Genomic DNA, 20949 nt, shown 5'->3' on the forward strand with positions numbered 1-20949 from the left:
CTGCACGTTTTGCCCCAAGATCCCTGCCTACTGTGGGAGAGAAGAAAACAGAATCAGTCGAATTTACACTTGGTTAGGCTTTTGAAATTTTGTTCAGGAAATTTTCAGGAATCCTTGACACTGAAACCTGAAAGGCATTTCTCCAGCAAATTGTTCTAAAGGGGACCGTGTGTGACATAGGGCATGGTGTCCCCACCGTAAATGCAGTGGTAAGTCCCCAGGGCCCACGCCAGCTGAGAGAGTTCAGCCCGAGGCCCCCGCCCAGTAAGTGGTGGAGCTAGGAGCCAGCCCCAGTCCTCTGACCCCCTGCTCCATCCATCATATTGCCTGCCACTGTTTATTTGTACAGATAATTTGTAGTAAAAGAGGCACCTGCGTATATAAATATCAGCCTTATTGGGGTGAGAAAGTGTACAGTCTGGAATGAACATGAGAGTTTGAGGGCTGGTAGTAATAATGACAGTGTTAACATCAATAACTAGAGTTGCTGTTACCAAGCACTTATGTAGCAGGGGCTCTGCTAAGTGCTTTTCAAATGTTGTTTGACAGAATTCTCACAGAACACTGTGTGGTGGGTACTACCACTATCCCTGAAAACAAGGGGAAAACCAGGCTCAGAAAGACAGAGCGCCTTACCTAGGGCCAAATGACTGATAATTGACGGGATCCGAACCAGGCTTGTCCAACACACACCCCTTGCCTTTAACCACCAGACGTCACTGTCTCACCCTCAGGAAGGTGGTCCGTGTCACTCTGCTCAGCCTCGCAGTGGCTGTGGCAGTTGGGCCTCAGGATGGGGTTATGTGTGGAGCGGGAGGTCAGACACAAAGCCCACTGGACCACAGATGGCAGGGTGCTCCAGAACAGCCGCGCCTGCCACCTGTGTCCTGGCCTGGCTTTTGTGTCCTCCCCAACTCAAAACGGTAACTCCGTGGGAAGCTGGTCTGGACAAGTCAAGAGCCAGGGCTGAGTGTCTGTCAGTCTTACAGTTTCTAGTCGGGGCTGATCTCAAAGTAAGCAGATGTGGCTCCCTCCGCACCTGTGCCCTCCCTGTTCTGTGGACGAGTAAACATCTTTGGTCTCTAGGGCCTGTAGAAAGATATCTTTGCGAGGCCTTAGTTAATTAAAATACTTGGGATGAAAAGCAAGAAAAACAACTGAACTAACTGGTCCTGAGACTGAACTACTACTTGCCAAAATAGAGTTTCCTTAGCTTTTTATCCAAACAAATGGATGCATTTAAACAGGGAGGAAAGAAAAGGAGAATCTATTTCGCTCACGGGAAATCTGAATGAAAAATACTCATGGATTTATGTTGGCTGTGGCAGAAGAGAACATACTGTTCATTCATGCATCCAGCAAGCATTCGTTATTTGCTTGTTACAAGCCATGCTATGCTGGGTTCTTTGGGTAAGATGGGGTTTTTAAGACCTAGCACCAGCCTTCCTCAAGGAGAGGAATGGTGCATAAATATGTACCAGAGAGTGAGTGAAAAGTACCTTAGTGGCAGATATACTTCTGTTTGGGGTGAGAAAGGTGCAGGGGGCGTGGCTTTCGAGCAGTTGTAATTGTGTTTCAACAAACAGGACAAAGTGAGGTACATTAATTTCCTGGGTGGCTTAAAACAACAAAAATGTATTTTCTCACCAGTCTGGACCCTAGAAGTCTGAGATCAAGGTTTCAGTAGGGCTGTGCTCTCCCTGAAGGCTCTAGAGCAGAATCCTTCCTTGGCTTTTCCTAGCTTCCAGTGGCTTCTGGCATTCCTGTCCTTGTAGCTGCGTCATTCCAGTCCCTGCATCTGTCTGCACCAGCCTTCCTCCCTGTGTGGGTCTCTCTGTACTCGCCTCTTCCCATAGGACACTGGTCATTGACTTCTCCAAAGAGGGCATGCAGGTGGCCAATAGACATGAAAAGATGTTCAGTGCTACTAACCATCAGAGAGATGCAAATTAAAACCACATTGAGATAACACTTCATGCCTGTCAGAATGGCTATCATCAGTAAATCAATAAACAAGTATTGGCGAAGATGTGGAGAAAAGGGGAGTCTTGTGTACTGTTAGTGGGAACGCAGATTGGTGCAGCCATTGGTGGAAAACAGTATAGAGTTTCCTCAAAAAAAAATTGAACTACCATACGACCTAGCAATTCCACTTCAGGAAATATATCCCAAGAAACCCAAAACACTAATTTGAAAAAAATATATGGCATGGAGCAAAAGTAGGTTTATGATTGTGAGTATGTGAGACAGAGGTTATTCTTATATTACATATTAATTATTGTATTATTTTCCATACAAACAACTGTAAACCTACTTTTGTCCCACCCTGCATGTACTGCTGTGTTCATTGCAGCATTATTAACAAATAACCATGATATGTATGTAACCCGAGTGCCCATCAGTAGACTAATGGATAAAATGTAGTGATACGCACACACACACACACACACACACACACACACACACACACACACGCGATGGAGTATTACTGAGCCTTGAAAAAGAATGGGATCTTACTATTTGTAACAGTATAAATGGACCCAGAGGGTATTATGCTAAGTGAAATAAGTCAGACAGAAAAAGGCAAATGCCATATGATTTCACTTATATGTGGAATCTAAAGAGCAAAATAAATGAACAAACAAAATAGAAACAGACTCATAGGTACAGAGAACAGACTGGTGGTTGCCAGCGGGGAGAGCGATTGGGGTGCTGGGTGAAAGGGGTGAAGGTACTAAGATGTACAACTTGGAAGTTACAAAATAGTCACGGGGATATAAAGTATAGCATAGGAAATATAGTCAACAATATTGCAATAACTCTGTACAGTACCAGGTGGATACTTGAAATATCAGGAGGAGGGACCACTTTGTAAAATATGTGATTGTCTAACCACTATGCTGTGCACCTCAGACTCATCATTGGATTTAGAGCCCGCCCTAATCCAGTGTAACCTGATCTTGACTATTTACCTCTGCAAATAGTTTATGTCCCAGTCAGGTCAGATTCTGAGGTCCCAGGCGGACGTCCATTTCTGCGAGGCGCAATTTAACTCACTACAGAGTGATTTCACAAAGCACTGTGGTGAGGGGAAGCAAGACGGGTTCACAGAAGGGTGTTCAGGTGCTTTGAGGGGAGCCTGAAGAAACTAGGGGGCCAGGCTGAAGATGTACATTCCAGCCAAATGATGGAGGGCTTGGCTACCAACATGGGAGTTTGAACTTGACTCAGTAAACATATGGGAAGCCAGGGGACTGATGAGACACCGGACGAACACTAAGTTAGCACAGACTGGCACAAAGGACTGGTGAACCCATCTCTTTGAGGAACTATGAACTTGGGTCAGATCAGCACTTCATGAGGTTAGCCATGAGGAAAAATCAACCACCGAGGCTTTTGTTTTAAGGAGAAAGTTGGTGGTAAGGCTTTTGGTGGGTTTTCCTTCATGCAGCAAATATTTATTAAACACCCACTGCGTGCTAGCATTGTTCTAAGCTCTTGGGATACAGCCATGAAGAGTCAGGCAAGGTTTGTGCACTGAAGTAACTTGAACTTTAATGGGAAGAGCGATGACAAACAAAGGAATAGTTTCATGAGGCTGTTTCCATTGAATTTATCACCACTGGGAGTACGACGCCTTAGACATAGCTTTGCCTGTATGTACCATGGGCACCCACAGTGAACCTGAAAAATCGGACACAGGTTGTGAATTATCGAATGAAACAGATTTTCCAAATATTTACGTTATCATTACGGAGCTGTGTAATTGACTGATACTGGCCTCCAGTTGGCGTATGAGCGTAAAGTTTCTGTTTCCCAACCTGTAGCCCCAATACTTAGACAAACACTGAGTTTAACTGAAACTTTGAGGAGGGTGTCTTTTGGACTAGAACTAATCTCCCCTAATTTATCCAGTCAGTATCGTTTTTCTTGGGGGGGAAATCTACAGTGAGATGAACAATGTGTCATTTCATTCAGTGGAATTACATGTGATTCCACCCCCATCAAATACACTTGCCTGTTCTAATTAGAGGTACGGTTCCCAGCTCTGTGGCTTGAGGGTGGTAACCTGGCTGACATGAAAACCGAATAACTTATTGGAAGCCATTGTACTTATGTTTATGTGTCTCATTATGGCTATGTTTGTGGATGGTTTTCTTTAAAGAAACTGTTGTTATATTCTTAACGGTTTTCTAGTACTCACCCTTGACACTTGGCTGGTTGAGAGGGAGGAATGGGTGGGTCTTTGGTTTGGCCCAAAGAGGGACTGGGTGCTTTAACATGATCATTTATTTGCCTATGAAGTTTGTCGGAATGAATGATTTCCAAATCTGTCCCTGCCTCATTTGGATTTGACACAGTGTGAAAGGAAACCCATGCATGTTGTGGTCTGCCTTTCAGAAAGGATTTTTCCTTGATGATGCTGGGCTTCACATGGGTGTGGTTTCTGCTGTTTTGGGCAGAAGTGACCGACCCCACGTTAGTTGCAACTCTGCAGATTTTTCCACGGAGCCCCACGGGAGCTGGACAGCACACATTTCTCAGCCCCGTCACACCTTAGTACCCACCTGCTTCAGTGTGGCGTTGCTCTGAGGTCCGGCCTCCTGGGTTTAGGTCCAGCTGCAGCACCAAGCATCTTTTGAGTAGGAGATGCGAGACACAATCTATCTTGTAGTCAAACTGCTGAAGTCATAATATTTTTGCAGCCAGTGCTGGAAGCTGAGTCACAATGAGTGTGATTCAGGCTCTGATTTCTTACCCAAGGTAATTTTGAGAGGTGTGAAGTCAAGAAAGCCCCACAGTTGTCGCTGCCCCCGCAGAAAAAAAAAAAGCCCTGAGCGTGGAGCTCCTGTAGCCAAGACGGGGCTCAGTCCATGCCTGGAAATGTTCCAGTCTCTAACTTTATGTCCTTCACTCGCCTCAATAATGAATAACCTCATTCAGAAAATGCTGTCGGTCATTTGCCTGCCTTTCAAAGTCTGTCTTGTTTTTTATCTTGGTCATGTTAGCTATGTTTTCAGAAAGAAAAAGTTCACATTTTTCTAAAGCAAATGTTAGTAAAAAAAATCCAAATAACTTGGGGTGTTGGTAACATCTTAGTTTGGAAATGGGAAGTCTTACCTTTCAAAGACAGTAAGTAGGGAAATGACCTTCTCCCAAATCCAGAAGATATCTGAAAGAAATTCGGATAGACATGGTTGCTTTAGACATCTATAGCTTTTGCCTTTTTAAACGATTAGGAATCAAAGGTTTGTATATACACTGCATGCAGATCGGCTGTCCCCCTGTTCTTTTCAGGGGTGAAGGAGGAAGGCACTGGCCAAGGTCAGGAGACCTCCGCTCCCAGGTCACAACTTTGTACTGAACTAGAAGAGGGCCTCTGAGGAAATAGCGGAACAGATCACCTCTTAGTTTCCACGTCAATAAACTGAAGATAATACAACTGACTTTTCGGAGTGTTAGGAGAATGAAAAGTAGCTGTGAGTGCTGAGCGCCTAACCATGTCGAAACGTAGCGAGCACTTAATAAATTGTAGTGCTTGTTCACGTTAATTATCATTATTTAAACCCCAAGGCATTATTCTGAGTGCTCGGGACAGCGTGAAAGTCACTTAGACACACATAGTGAAATAAGAAACGGCAAGGAAAACTAACCCAATGGTAGAGGAATTGGAAAGGAGACCTATCAAAAACAAATCTGAGAGAACTGATGATTTACGAGGGAGAAGTGAAGACTGGAGGGTGACGGAGCGACCGTCTTCAAGGCGTTTGAAAACGTGTTCCGTTACGTGGAAAATCAGATAAACTTTTGTCCTTCTCCTCTGAGGCCGACAGACCCCGGGCCCAGATGTAGGCCAGAGCCAAAGAATGAAAGTGGAAGAAATGGCAAAATGTAAATTAGGGACAGATGGGGGAGAACAAGGAAGGTGCCAGAAAAGTGCATGTCAGCACTTCCCGTGACCCCCAGTGGGAAAGCATACATACCCTCAGTATGCAGGTCACCCTGGTTGAGCCCGTACCCCTGTCTCTTGCTGTGGACACCAGCTCGCTCACGGTTCTCGTCCACAGGCATCTTACCTCAAGCAGCTGGAGATCATGCTTGGCTCTGTGCTTGGAGTGGTGGTTCTCAACCAGGGTCGGCCTTGGCTCCACGGGGAACATTTGTCTGGACGCATTTCAGTTGTCATAGCTGGGGGAGTAGCACAACTAGGTACTACTGGTATCTGGTTAGTCGAGGGCCCGGGACGCTAATCAACATCCTAGGATACACAGAGCAGCTCCCTACAGCAACAGTTATCTGGCCCCAAAGTGTCAGTAGCGCTACTCTTGAGAAACCCTGGGTTATAGGAGCAAAATGTCATAGGATGGGCTTTCTTAAAGCTCACTGGCTCATGCCAAAGCATTTTCTCCTGTGTTTACACCAAACCGTGGAACTGAATGGTTAGAAGACTGTTAAACATTTGCTATTCTAAGAAAATGTGTGGATTACATTATAATCATGTGTTTCTTAGCTGTCTGCTCTCCTTCAGTTTAAAAATATTTATATTTCTAAATAAGCGACTGACTCTTTGTATAGGGAAAATAACATATGCATTAGAGCTTCAGGGAGTAGGTTGCAGACGGCACCTTCCACGCTCCCTCTGCCCAGCTTGCTTGCTGGCCAATTAATCGCTGCACTCAGGGATTCCCAAGGCAGCGACTGCCCTGCTGTGAGATTGTGATGGTTGAGGCTACGGCGGCATGGCGTAGGGTGGGGGAAATTCCCCAGGGGCCCGTCGCAGGCCGGCGACCAAGGGAGGGTTCACCTAGGGAGTCCCGCCAGCGCTCCAGATACTGATGCTCAGGAAACATTGCTGCTCAGTGACTCTGAGAATAAATCACGCTTTCTTGACTTAATAATACATTGCTGTTTCTAAATAATATAAGTATATGTTGTGTGCGTCCATTTGTAAACTTACAGAGAGTCTTCTGAATCCAGACACAGCGTGAAAACACTCGCTATATTTGATCCTTGCATAAATAGCACAGATTTTAATTTTATCCCAGTTATGGGTATCTGGCGCGTGCGCCGGTACTCTGGGCAGACTGGTGTGAAATTTAATTTGAGCAGTTAAACACAAGGGTGAGAGAGTGCAAAATAAACAAGCACACACGCATTCCCAGCCCTTCCAGCATTTGGTATGTTAATGGGGAAAGCACCCAAATTCTCTTTCTTTTATTTTTTCCCCTTGTGACAATCAGATTAGGGAGGAAAGACACAAATCCCCCATATCTCCCACACCACCCCCATCACCCCTGACTTTGCCTGCAGCCTTTTCATTTGTGAGCTCTTCACAGTTGGAGTTGGAGTTTTGGTGAATGAAAGCGTGCAGGTTCCTTTGTTTTCAGAGGTGATATTAGGCTAGAGAGACTCCTTTGGTTTCAGGTAAAGGAGAACCATCTCCTTGAGACCATCTTGGAAGGGAGACAATTGGAAATGATGGGACCTCATGGGTGTGCAGTTTGACAGACGGGGTTACAGATCTCTGGCCCTGTCTGTCAGTGGCGTGGCCAATGTAAATGTCTATGAGTTTTGGAGAGTTGCTTTACTAACTTGTGAAGAATGACTCAAGCCTCATCATTGCTAGGAAGGCTCACAGTGGTGGTACATAGGTGTTTGGGGTATGTCAGTTTCCTGCCCACTTGAAGACATCCATATGTTCACCAAAATAGCACTGACTAGAAAGTAGGAATCGGTTGCTGTTGACGATCATTAATATTGGTAAAACGGCCACTACTTCCTGTCCTTTGCCCCTCCTTAGTAATCACCCCCATTCAGAAATTAACAAGAACCTTCAGGCCTGGCTACTCCTATTTATAGATCACTCTGGGTATTAAGTACACAAAGAGCTTTTGGTCTTGAAAATACCTACTTTTATTGAGAAATACATTATTTTGAAGGGTGACGGGGAGGGTATTATCCGTGTGTGCAGTTCACAGACCCAAACTCATAAGAAATAGCAAAATTGAATGGGTGAGTTTCTTCTTATATTCCAAGGAAAGAACGTCTGCTTACCATCAGTAAAAATTCCCATCTTTCCATTCAATTTGTCTCCACAGAAGAGCGAGTTGTCCCCATTGAAGTGTGCCGTTCCAAACTGTCAAAATACTTGCAGGGAGTAGTTTTCCGCTGTGATAAGTGTACCTTCACCTGCTCCAGTGACGAGAGCCTCCAGCAACACATAGAAAAGCACAATGAACTGAAACCTTACAAATGCCAGCTCTGCTACTATGAGACCAAGCACACGGAGGAACTGGACAGCCACCTTCGGGATGAGCATAAGGTACTTCCCTGGGACTTCCTGCCGCCCACCCTCAGCACACCTGTGGAAAGGGCCCGAGCCAGGTGGGAGAGCTAAATTTAGTCATGTGCAAGATAGATATGAACTAAAATAATGTTTACAATGAGGTTCCGTTTTTCTATTGTAAAAGAAATGTAAGGTCATTTTAGAAAATTGGAGTATATAAATAGGGGTGGGAAATCTCACCTATATATAATGCTGCCACCCAAATCCAACTGCTTAACATGCTTAGTTTCTTTTATGCCCACCTCCCTTTGATGTACATAATTGTGATGATACTGTATATGACATAGTATATACCCCCCTTTTTATGTAATATTTTAACAAGGGCATTTTTCCATGTTTTTAATTATATTTTATTGATTATGCTCTTACAGTTATCCTGATTTTTCCCCCTTTGTCCTCCTCCACCCAGCCTCCCCTACTCCCTCAGGCAATCTCCACACCATTGTTCATGTCTATGGGTTATGTGTATAAGTTCTTTGGCTACTCTATTTCCCATACTGTACTTTACATCCCCGTGGCTATTCTGTAACTACCTATTTGTACTTCTTAATCCCCTCACCTCTTCACCTATTCTCCCCTTCCCCCCTCCCATCTGACACCCTTCTGGTAACTAACTTCTTTTCTCTTGCTTTTAAGAGTTTCTTTTTATCTTTAAACTTTGGTATTTTAATTATGATATGTCTTGGAGTGGGCCTATTTGCATCCATCTTGTTTGGGACCCTCTGCACTTCCTGGACTTGCATGTCTGTTTCCTTCACCAAATTAGGGAAGTTTTCTTTCACTATTTTTTCAGATACATTTCCAATTTCTTGCTCTTTCTCTTCTTCTCTCACCCTTGTGAGGCCAATGTTGGACCTTTTAAAACATCCCAGAGGCTACTTATACCATCCTCATTTTTTTTTATTCTTTTTTCTTCTTGTTGTTCTGATTGGTTGTTTTTTGCTTCCTTATGTTGCAAATCATTGATTTGATTCTCAGCTTCATCCACTCTACTGTTGCTTCCCTGTAAATTGTTCTTTATTTCAGTTAGCGTATCCTTCATTTCACACTGGGTCTTCTATGCTGCTGAGGTCCTCACTAAGCTCCTTGAGCATCCTTATAAACAGCATTTTGAATTCTGCATCTGATAGGTTGTTTATCTCCATTTCATTTAGCTCTTTTTCAGGAGCTTTGTTCTGTTCTTTTCATTTGGGCCATGTTTATTTGTCTCATCATTTTGGCAGCCTCCCTGTGTTTGTTCCTGTATATTAGGTAGAGCTGCTTTGACTCTGTCTTGGTAGTGTGGCCTAATGTAGTAGGTGTCCTATAGGGTCCAGTGGCCAAGCCTCACCTATCACCCAAGCTGGGTACTCGAGGTGTGCCCTTCTTGTGGGCCGAGTGCACCCTCCTCTTTTAGTTGAGCCTTCATTGCTGTTGGCAGATCAACGAGAAGGATTTACCCTAGCCATTCAGCTGCAAGGACTGGCTGTGACCACTGGTCTCCAAATTCCACCCTCCATGAAGTATCACCTGTGCAGGGTCACGGTTGTAGTGCTCCGACGTGGTCTGTAGCTGTCCTCTGGGTGCATTGGCCCTGGGGTTTCCCGGGTGGTGCAGGCCAAAGTCAGCCCCCACATGTATTTCACCCGGGGCACCCTGCCTGAGCTGTAAAGCAATCTGAAATGGTTGCTACTTGTGCTGGGCTTGGAGATTCTCAGGTGAAGCCAAGCTGTGACTCTAATCTGGCTGCTGCCAGGGCTCACTGAAGCCAGCTGTTGCTTGTCTGATATGATTTAGGAGCCAAGAAGGCCATCCTTATGGAAAAGCAGCTTGAGGGGGCTGGTAAATTGGGTGGGATGGAGCCTCTCTGGATCTCCAAGGTGGGTCATGAGTGTTAGCCAGATTGATGGAGCCTCGGATATGGCACGAGACTACCAGCTCTGTGGCAGGGAGGGCTCAGTAAAGAGAAAATGGCCCCTACTTATCCCAATGCCAGACACTTCAGTCTCTCCCTGCATACCACGGGTGCCCTTCAAGCTGCCACCCCAGTGCTGGAGCTCAGAGGGAGCTAGTCTGAGCAGATGAGTCCGTGTATGGGTTCCCCAAGTGGAATTGCTTAGGGTTCCAGCAGCCTCTCCCACCAACTCAATCTCCACTGGATTTTGCAGCCAGAAGTTGTGGGAACTTAGCTTCCTGGCACTGGAACCCTGGGCTGGGGGTCTGGTGTGGGTCTGGGACTCCTCACCCCCAAGATATTCCTCCCTAATTTTTGTCCACGTGTGTGTGGGACCAGCCCATTCTGTTTCCACACCCCTCCTACCAGTCTGGATGGATGTAGTTCCTTCAATTCCGTAGTTGTCAGACTTCCATTCAACTCGATTTCTGACATTCCTGATGGTTGTTCTATATTTAAGTTGTAATATTGATATGGTTGTGCGAAGAGGCAATCCATGTTTGCCTACGTCGCCATCTTGACCAGAAGCTTTTCGTATTATTTTAAACATATTATTGTAACCAAACAAAATGGAGGTTCAGCTGGCTATCACAACAAAAGCCAAAGTCATGAGGCAGATACTGGTGCAAAAAGGAAGAGGTTTTTATTCAAGTGTTGTGCAGCTTGAGAGAATGGTGGACTTTCATCTCAACAACCATCTCCCCTTTGTTCCACGGAAAAGGTCCAACTGTCCTTATCAAGGCCAAGATGAAAGCCAGTGTCCAGAGTTCTTGTCCATTTTGAAGTGTCGTCCTTTGGAACCAGCAGGCAGCTGCCAACATGTCTTAGTCCCCATCTAGGGAGCTTAGCTTGTTCCCGGCTGCCGTCCATTCAAGCTCCCTCCTGGATCCTATGTGTGGAGCCCGCATGGCCTGGACCATGCCCTGCCAGAGCTGAATGGTTGCATACTCCTGGGAGCAGGAGCGCACAAACACACTGGCGAGTGCATCACTAGGTGGGCAAGAAGGCCAGAGAGGCTTCCTCCCGGAGGCCATGGTCCACAGAGTCAACAAGAGAGAGCACCATGCAAGTACAGGTCACAAGCAAATGAGAACCTCTTTGTTCCCCTGGGATTGTATTAGCTTGGGTGTGGGATGGACCAGGTGCTTTCTCAAAATGACCAGTTAAGTTCCCAAACTTTTGTGCATTTCACATGGATCCACTTCTCAACCAATCCCTTCTTTCCCCAGCCTAGACTGACAGGCCGCTTTGGTCCAGCAACTCTGTCTGCCATTTTGACTTATGGTGCATGTTCTTGCCTTCCTCTGGTCCCAACCCCAATCTGATAAGGGGGGGTCTCTATCCAATTATCTTGCTAGCTTTTTGCACGCTCAGTATAAGAACCTCCCCCTGCCACCATCTTGACCAAGGGGGGAGACTCCCCAGCACTCTGACTGTTTTACAGTAACATTATCACAAAGGTTGACCAACTTCTTCTATAAAGGGCCATACAGTAAACATTTTAGACTTTGTGGGCCAGATAGTCTTAGTGGCAATGGCAACCACTCAACTCTGCTCTTATAGCAAGAAAGCTACCTGAGATGAGACATAAATGAATGGGCTTGATTGTGTTCTAATAAAACTTTATTTAAAGGCAGTGACAGGCTGTAGGCCCATAGTTGCTGGCTCCTATTCTGCTGGATGGTCATACCATGGTGTCCGTTAATTGTGAAGGATGTTTCTAATATTTTGCTACAAAAATATTCCAAAGCAATGCTATTAAAGTGTAAACACTAGATGGACTATAAAATATGTGTTTTACATGGGGCAGTAAAGATTGATAGAGAACAGATTCATAGATAAAGTAAACTAAAAGGTTTGTGGGAAAAAATCTCTTTCAAAAGGACTACTTGCTGGTCAGAGGATAAAATAATGCAGGACAGCATCATTTCTCATAGGGCTTGTTTTTGTCACATCAGGAATTTAGATGATTGTTTCTGGCTTTGTGCATTGCAAAGCGCAGGGGGCACTATGATTGATGTTTGTGTCATGAAAATAACCAATTGAAATGCTTTCTAACTAACCAAGAAATCCACAACATCTAGTGAGATTTCACTTAAGAGACAATTAGAAACGCTTTTGATATTGCTTCCTTTTTCCTTGCTCTGTGTCCTCACAGTGGAAATAACAGGCTAGACCCTCTTTTCTGTCCTTACAAAACCAAGTTATAAAGATTGTAGTTTAAATCATCTGCACCCAAGGGTTAGACTTTTTCTGGCAGGATGTTGACAGAAGGCTGAACTTTATCACCCATCCACAGTTTAATGATTTTATGGTAACTTGTCTGCTTTGGAACACATTCATTTTCTAATGTGTCTGCCTAAATATGAAAGCAGAGAAGAAAAGCCTGAATTACTTCATTTAAAAACCTCAATATTCTTTCTTAGTCAGATTTCCTAGTCATTTCTGCTCCTGAACTCAAAGGAAAATCATTCATTTATTTCAAACCAAGCTCTCAAATTTATGTACATGTATCTTATTTATGTAACCACCTCAGATCTTTTAATTACCATGTTCATACCTTCAGGCTGGTATTTTTGGGGCAGAGCAAACCGGGAAGATAAATTCTTCCCCAGTTGTTGCAGGGGAGCTGAGGAGTCCCTGGGGGAATCTAGAGAATCTTGGAAGCCGTGCAGATGTGGAACCAGAGGCTTTCTGAGCAGGCGTGCAAGGTTGGGCTTGGGGACATCATCCAGGGAATTGGGTTGCTCAGGAAAAGAGGGGCCCTGTTTAGAGATTTTGGAGTCAAACAGACCTAGGTTTGAATCTCGTTCCCTCTACTGACAGTACAACTTCAGCAAGTCAAATGTCTGTGTCTGTTTTGTGATTTCTAAGTGGAAATCATTATACCTTTCTTGGAAGTTTTGTAAGATTAAATGAAGTCCCGGTGTATTCCATATTTTGAGATCCACTGTGTTCTTCACTCTATGCATGAATTGATTTGTGCTCAAGTGCAACAACTCTTGTGCCTATCATGAAGGCAGTTATGTTCCTGAGGACCTAAAATACATTATAAAACCACTAATTACACCCTGCTTTTCAAATACATCTTCAATGTTTTATTTTCACTCTGCCAAGTTAGGTTCTGTAATTTTATTCTTTCTCGTGGTTGACCAGTTTCTTAAATCCAATGAGTACCTAATTGAGGCTACAGAATTGCCACTTTCACATCGCTAATGGTTTTCATCTTTCTCTCAATTGTTAAGGTTCTGAGACACGTGCTTAGTACTGATAACAGCACTATCTTTTTCCCATCTCTGTTTCTTCTTTTCTAAGTGATAAATGCAAAATGCAGTTCAAATTTTTGGTGTAATTTCCCAAACACTATTACATAAACAAGGATAACAGTGCTGCTTAAACTGAATTTTTGACTGATAGTGACATTGTGTTATTAAAAATGGTCATTCATCAGGGTGAAGGATATACAAAAATCTGATTTCAGCATCATGAAGGGGTGTGAGAGTCTCAGTGTAAAAGGTACTGAAGAGAAATTTGCCAGTAATTCAAATACAAAAGTCAAGGACCATAAGACAAAAACAAGAAATTAAAGGCATAGGAAGGAGGGAAGGAAGGAAGGGAAAGGAAAGGAAAAGAAAGAAAATGTTTTTTATTCACAGACAGTGCGATCTTTGTAGGTAGAAAATCCTAAGTAATCTGCCAAAAAAAAAAAGCTACCAGAATGTTAGTGAGTTTAGCAAAGTCGCAGGACATAAGATAAATATACAAAATTAACTATATTTCTGTATGCTAATAATGGAAAATCTGAAAATCAATTTTAAATAAGTCAGTTTCATTATCAAAAAGAATAAAATAGTTAATAATAAATGTTAACATAAGAACTGTGAAAGCTATACACTGAAAACTGCAAAATATCATTGAGAGAAATAAAAGAACCATGTTAATGCAACATATACCATATTTGTGGCTTAGACTCAATATTGGTATTTCTTCACAAATTGATGTACATATTCAGTGTACGTTAAAATGTGAGTAGGCTTTGTGCTTTGGTCGAAATTGACAAGCTGATACTAAAATGTACATGGAAATGCAAAGGAGCTAGAATAGCCTCAATACTGTGGAAAAGAACAAAATTGGAGGACTCGCTCTTCCTGATTTTAAAACTTACTATAAAGCCACAATAATCAAGAGCATTGTGGTGTTGGCATAAGGATAGATGCCTGGGTTGGTGGTGCAGAAGGAAAAGTCCAGAAGTAAACCCTCAGACACGTGGCCAGTTGATTTGCATCACAGGTGCTAAGGCACTATGGAAAGGGTGGTTTTTCAGCAGATGGTGCTGGAACAGTTGGACTCTGGTGATCATCGGCCCTTACATCACCCCCAACACAACAATTAAATCAAAGTGGATCATAAACCTCAATGTATGAACTGAAAGTATAAAACTTCTGGAAAAATAGCAGATTTCCCTTGGGTTAGGGAACATTTTCTTAGATAAAATGCAAAAGCTATGGACAGTAAAGAAAGAAAGCAATAAATTAGATGTCATCAAACTTAAATTTTTGCTCTTCAGAAGACGACACTATCAAGAAAATGAAAAGGCAAGCAACAAAGGGGAAGCAAATGTTTGCAAAGTAATTAACTGACAAAGGACCTTAAAATATACAAAGAACCTTTACAACTATAATAAGAAACAATTTGATTAAAATGATAAGGTTTGCATAGACACTTTACTCATGCCTGTACCAATGGCAAAGATAATCTCACACAGTGCTGGTTGGGATATAAAATGGCATATCCACTTTGGATTATTTTGGTCATTTGTTTAAAAGTTAAACGTATGCTTACCATCTGGTCCAGCAAGTCCACTCCCACATAAAGTTGACTGAAACAAAATGTGCTGTGTATATCCTTACGGTGGAATTATACTGGTTACCAATACAAAGAAATGGAGCTACTGATACGTGTAACAACATGGGTAAATCTTTAACACATCGTGTTAAGTGGGCAGGAGCCAGGCACAAAAGACTACAGATCGGATGGTTCCACTTATAAGAAATTCCTAGAAAACTATGGAGATGAAGCAGATTGAAGGTTGGCTGGGGCTGGAGACTTGGGAGCAGGGATTGATTGCAGAGGGTATGAGGGACATTCTTAGAGTGGTAGAAGGGTTCTTAAACCAGATTGCGTTGAAGGTTGCACAAATGCATAAACTTACTAAAACTCATTGAACTGTTCATTTGAAATAGATGAACTTTTGAAACATAAAAATAAAATAGATGAATTTCATAGGAAGGAAACTATACCTCATTACCTAAAAGATGCAAGTTTACCATGACCTAACACATAATAGATCCCTCAGTAAATGTTAATTTCCTGCAATCTTATAAAGTTGACCCTGGGAACAGATAGATCTACAAGATCCAGATTAACATGTAAACTGCCAAAATGAAATGTACAATAGACTTAGCAATTGGTTCTAAGCTAAGATTTACTTCTTTTTTCCCCAGACTCCATGTGGAATGCATTGCTCATTACATTCTTCCACAAATAGCTTTAGGTGATTTTGTGTGATGGAAAGAATCTGTAGAAGAAACTAAAAGACACTGAAGGATGTATTTTCAGTCAAAGGAATTTATTAAACAGAGCTGGACATTGAAAACTGGACTTCCCATTTCTGCCTGCAAAGCTTATAAACCCCAGGAATGTCTCTAGAGATGTCAAGACTGTATCATTCATGAGACTAAATACTGGTGACAGCAAGAAGGGTCCCTGATGTCCAATAGAGCATTCCTTTAAGAACCCAGTTCTCAAGGGTGCTGGATTTACGCTGCCATGTTTATCCTAAGAAGCCAAGGTGAAGTAGCAAGGGGATGACAAGCAGCACTCTCATTTCTTGGGTGACATGGGACCGTGTCTTCCTAGACCTTTATCTTTGTGCTGGTGGACAAAGAAGCACTTGTAATGTTTGGGAATCTAAAGTAAAAGTGCAGGTTCTTTAAAAAAAATTTTCATCCTTCAACTTCCTGTCATTTTCTGATCTCACTTGATTTTCTGAAAGATAGACTATTTCAATCCCTCCATTCTCCTTCCTTTCACCCCCCCAACACACACATGCAATGCAATCATATATCCATAGTGCCATTTATTAGCAGTGCTGGTGAAAGAAGACATTTCTAAGAACCTTAAAGTCATGAAAAAAAAGTCCTTGCATTCGTATTTTTTAAAAACACATTTTAGAAAGAAAGTTTAAGTATATTCAATACCTTGTTACTGTTCTTTATGGTTCTGAAGTCTCTTTGCTAGTTTAGGGAACATAAAAATATATTATCTCTAACTTAGTTTGCTCGTAAAATTGTCATGTTCGGTATATTAAATTTAGAAGGATAGTCTATTCAGGCAATGCACATTCACTAATTTAATTTACTTTGAAATGGTTTTAATTTTTTTATACAAATGGAGCCTCGGGCGGCTGAACTTGGAGGAACTCGTATCTCTTTCTTTTCACCAGTTTGGGGAAAGCAGCAGAACATTAAGCTCAGGAAGAATCACCAACATTTTAGTTATTCCAATAAAATTGTTCAGCTCTCTGGACTAGTGAAATCCACAGTGGCAAAAAAATAAATAAATAAATAAAATAAAATAAAATCACACAGAGATTTGTTTCCAGCAAAGGAAATGAGAAGAAACAAAAGAAACTTCCCCCATGCCAGATCCCAAACATGCATTTGGCCACATTTTTTCAGGATTACTAGCAGCTTTAGCTTTATCAACTCCAAGGATTTCTGCGAGCTGAGGCTCTCCCTAGAAGATTATGCCATTTCAGCTCTGTTTTCCCTCATGTTCGTCTTGCTTCTTGATTTGGCAACCTTAGACCCGTTTCTTCACGTATTTTGGAAGACAGAAACCAGAAGTAGATGAGCAAGAGATGTGGCCATTTTTCAGAGAGACCTGCCTGGCAGAACACGAGATGATGTTTCTCAAGTAGACATTTGAAGATGCTCTGTGCTTATAACCTTTGAAACTATCCACTAAAATCTTCGGTCAATATTAATTGCTCCTCCTTCCAGACTTCCATAAAACTTCCCTTCTTCCTTTCTAGAGACACTTGGTTCATGCTGCCTGAACTTGCACTTCACCCTTAACAAGTCCCTGTCTTGCCATTGGAGACACCATTCTTCACACGGAAACCATGTTCTCTACCTCTCTTTTCCTCCAAAATCTAATCTAGTCTCCAGTAGCTCTTTGTTAAAGGGATCAATAAATGAAATCACTTTTCAAGGAGCAAATTTTAAGTATCCTGTTTGTTCAAATAAGCAAAATGCGGCAGCATCATCAGCATCTTTGCCTCTGGATTTCCTGTCCAGGAGACTGGCAACGGCTCAACTGGCCAGCAACAGAGTTCTTTGACTTTCTTGCTGATGCCTTTCACTTGGCTTTCTTGAGTGCTTGTGACTGAAGTTATGCTGAGACTCTCAAAAGGAGTTGATGTCTTTTTTGCTAAAATAGATCTGGCAGAAAAACAAGTTTTCTGATTCTGACCCAGGGATTGCAAAAAAAAAAAAAGTAGTTGCCCTCCTTGACTTCTGTGTTCCGTACCCTTCTGGGTACTTGACCATCTTTAATTCTTACTGCTCTTAGAAAATGTTTTCTTTTGAAGAGAAATTCCCAAAAGATTCTACTTCTCTATCCAATTCAATTTTGCAACAGAACATTATTGTCTCAATATTTTTTCTTCTTCCTTTATTTGGCCAATACCATGGGTCATGTTTACCATTTGGTAAGTAATTTTACCTCTCTACAGATGGTTTGCATTATAATGGGGGATGCAAGCTGTTATATCACCTGAAGATTTGAATGCCAACCCTAGCTTTAGTGCGTGTTTGGTGTTCTGTTTTCCTCATCTACAAATATGAGTGAGATAGCACACATCTTGCAGAATGGTTATAGGAGTTAAATGATACAGAGGAAAATTAGATGATTAATTTTTAGTGCATAATAGGTATTTGGTAGGAAGTGAATCAAAACCCTTTAGAAAATGTCTAATTTTATTCTCTTATTAGCAAGTAAATTCATATCATGGGATGCAAATCTTGAGGCAATATTATGAATTTTTTTGTATCTTATAATCTACCATAAAATTTTATGTGATTTATTGTGTGTCAACTACACGACTGACCTTAGACTCTTTACTGGGCATATAAAGCTAAATAAGAAATGTTTGCTACTCTGAAAGAGTTTATAAGTAGTCAAGACCAGCTTAAATAAAGATTAAGTGCATGTTAAGTCCTTGATGAAGGTATCTATAAAATAAGAGGGCAGAAGAGAACAGAGTAAATATTTTGTCACAGATCTTCTTCCATAAACTTGAACACTCTTAGCTGAGTGTCCTTTCCAGAAGCTTTTACAAGAGCTCTGATTGAAATGCCCTCATCTGAGAAATGAAGATTTTGACCTGCACCTATGAACATCTCCTTATAAGAAACTGTAGAGACACTTCCTTGCTGAAACTTTCTTCCACTGCATTCCTCCCCTTCTCCCCACTGTGACTTTCAAGACCTGTTGGATAAACCAACAGATATTGTAAGTCAGGGTTCGGCAAACTTGGATCCACAGACCAAATCCAGCCCCCCACCTGCTTTTATATGGCCTGCCAACTCAGAATGGTTTTGACATTTTTAAATGGCTGAAAAAAACCCAAAAGAGTAGTATTTCACAACATGTGAAATTATGTAAAATTGGAACTTCGGTATTTATGAATATAGTTTCAACAGAACATAGCCAGACTCATCCATTTCTGTGTTGTCTGTAGCTGCTTTTGGGCTATCGCGGCAGCTGAGTGTCATGATGGAGACTGTAAGGTCCAGGTAGCCTAACATATGTGCCTACCTGGGCCCCTCCTGAGAAACTTGGCCATCTGTTCTGTAGGTCCCTTAAAATCTTCACTGCACGGCACATTCTCCATCTGTGACTAAGACGGGCATTTCTGATGCAAGAGGCAGTTTTTCCTTATTCTCTGGTGTCACTTTTTCTCGAAATAAAAAGTTCGCTTGGGCCTTTCTTTGTAACTTGGACATGACGTGTTAGGCGATGTGAACATCCTGATTGGGTGTCCCTTACAAATGTTACGTAAACGGGAGGGGGAACTCGGGAAATGGTAGGTGGATTTTTTCCTCATCGCTGTCTCCCCCAGTTAATGTGTGCTCAGTCATTTGAAAACCATGGTATCCAATTATGTGTTTTCATTAACAAGCAAGTTTTTATCAGTCTTTCCTGTAAGAGTGGGTTTGCCAACCTAGGACAATATGAAAATGCATGATCAGCTTGGTAATATTTGTAAATCATATAATGCTTCTCTCAGAATTCAGCCTCAAGTACAGAAATCCTTTCACATGCTAGGGACAGATCTAAACCATTTGCTGAATGCTTAAAAACTAACAAAGAAGGAGACAAATGTAGTTGGGAAGCTTGAACATTACACATGAGCATGTGGAAGGGTTTGCAGAGTCATCAGTTCAAGGTGAACCTTAAGGCTTAAGGCTGTGCTGGTCGATGGCACTTTATCTCACATTCCTCTTGGACAGCAGACTTCGCCACGACTCTGGGTTAGTGGCCTTCACAGGGGACTTCGGGCTTTGGGACATTCACAGATGACTTTCACAGAACATACGGATCTGCATATACTTCTGAGTGCATATAGTCTGAGTGATTGTGTATTTGAACAATGCACCCTTAAAACTACATGTGGCTTCCCTTTCCTCCAAAGGGCTTCAAGGAGCCAGGTTCTAAATCTTAAACTCTTAACACTTATTATTTTTCTCCCTCTGCTGTGGGCCTTTTGGGAAACAAGGCAATGAATTACTTCTCATCTCCAGAGAAAAAGGTGAAAGTTTGTCCTCTGTGCCATTAAAAAGTTAGATACCCACCAGTCTCTAGGTCCAGAAGGTGGCTCGTATGATCATTCCAGAAGCCAGCTTAAAAATATACTGGAATTCCAATAAAGCCCATACTCTTTGATTTTGACCCTGTAATTTCACATCGCAAATGTAGCCTATAAAATTAAAACTAAACGTGAAAGAAGGAAGTATATGCACTAAGGTGTATTACTGCATTTGTAATAGTGAAATAGCCAAAGGTAAACTCATACGGGGATAGTAAACTACAACGTATGCCCTGATACAGAGGATATTTGTGCCACACCAGGCTTAAAAAATAAAACAGGATCCACTTGCATGTGTTTTAATGTAATTCCAGCAGTATATGATGATTACTGGCCACTTAAACCTCAGCAAGAAATGAGGACTGGATCCTCAAGGCAGGCAGAGACTGACACAAACACATGGATATTTTTAAACATCACCGACAAGGCATTGGAGAATAGATGCAAGAGAAGTAGGAATGGATGATGGGGAGCCAGCCAGGAGCAGGGAAGGAACAGGCAATAATCCAGGTAGTGCTGTGAGGAGTCTTTTGTGTTAAGATTAATATTGGATTGCTGATCTGGAGGTTTAAGGTAGAGTAAGAGCCCAACACTATTTCTAATTACATAGCAAAAATGTTAGTTTTTTGTTTGAAATGTTTTGATTGCAAAGATTTTAGAAGTCTTCGGGACCATTGAATCCCAGGTCAGCCTCAGACCAATACCAGACCATGAAAATGTCTTGTACTCTTAAAA

General features: G+C 42.2%; 1 protein-coding gene across 11 annotated transcripts in view; it reads left to right on the forward strand.

Moving 5' to 3' along the window:
- ZNF462 (zinc finger protein 462) overlaps positions 1–20949 on the forward strand; it is a 139384-nt gene that overhangs the window by 107400 nt on the left and 11035 nt on the right. For all 11 annotated transcript variants that reach the window (XR_004902286.1, XR_004902285.1, XM_036022008.1 and 8 more), the window contains one exon: positions 8100–8323. Coding sequence is in view for 9 of the 11 variants with exons in the window: in XM_036022008.1 (XP_035877901.1) it covers positions 8100–8323 (224 nt within the window). In the remaining 2 variants the exon portion in view is untranslated. The remainder of the gene's footprint in view (positions 1–8099; positions 8324–20949) is intronic.

Source organism: Phyllostomus discolor, chromosome 3, assembly GCF_004126475.2.
Source record: "Phyllostomus discolor isolate MPI-MPIP mPhyDis1 chromosome 3, mPhyDis1.pri.v3, whole genome shotgun sequence".
In the NCBI taxonomy this organism is placed as follows: Eukaryota; Metazoa; Chordata; class Mammalia; order Chiroptera; family Phyllostomidae; genus Phyllostomus; species Phyllostomus discolor.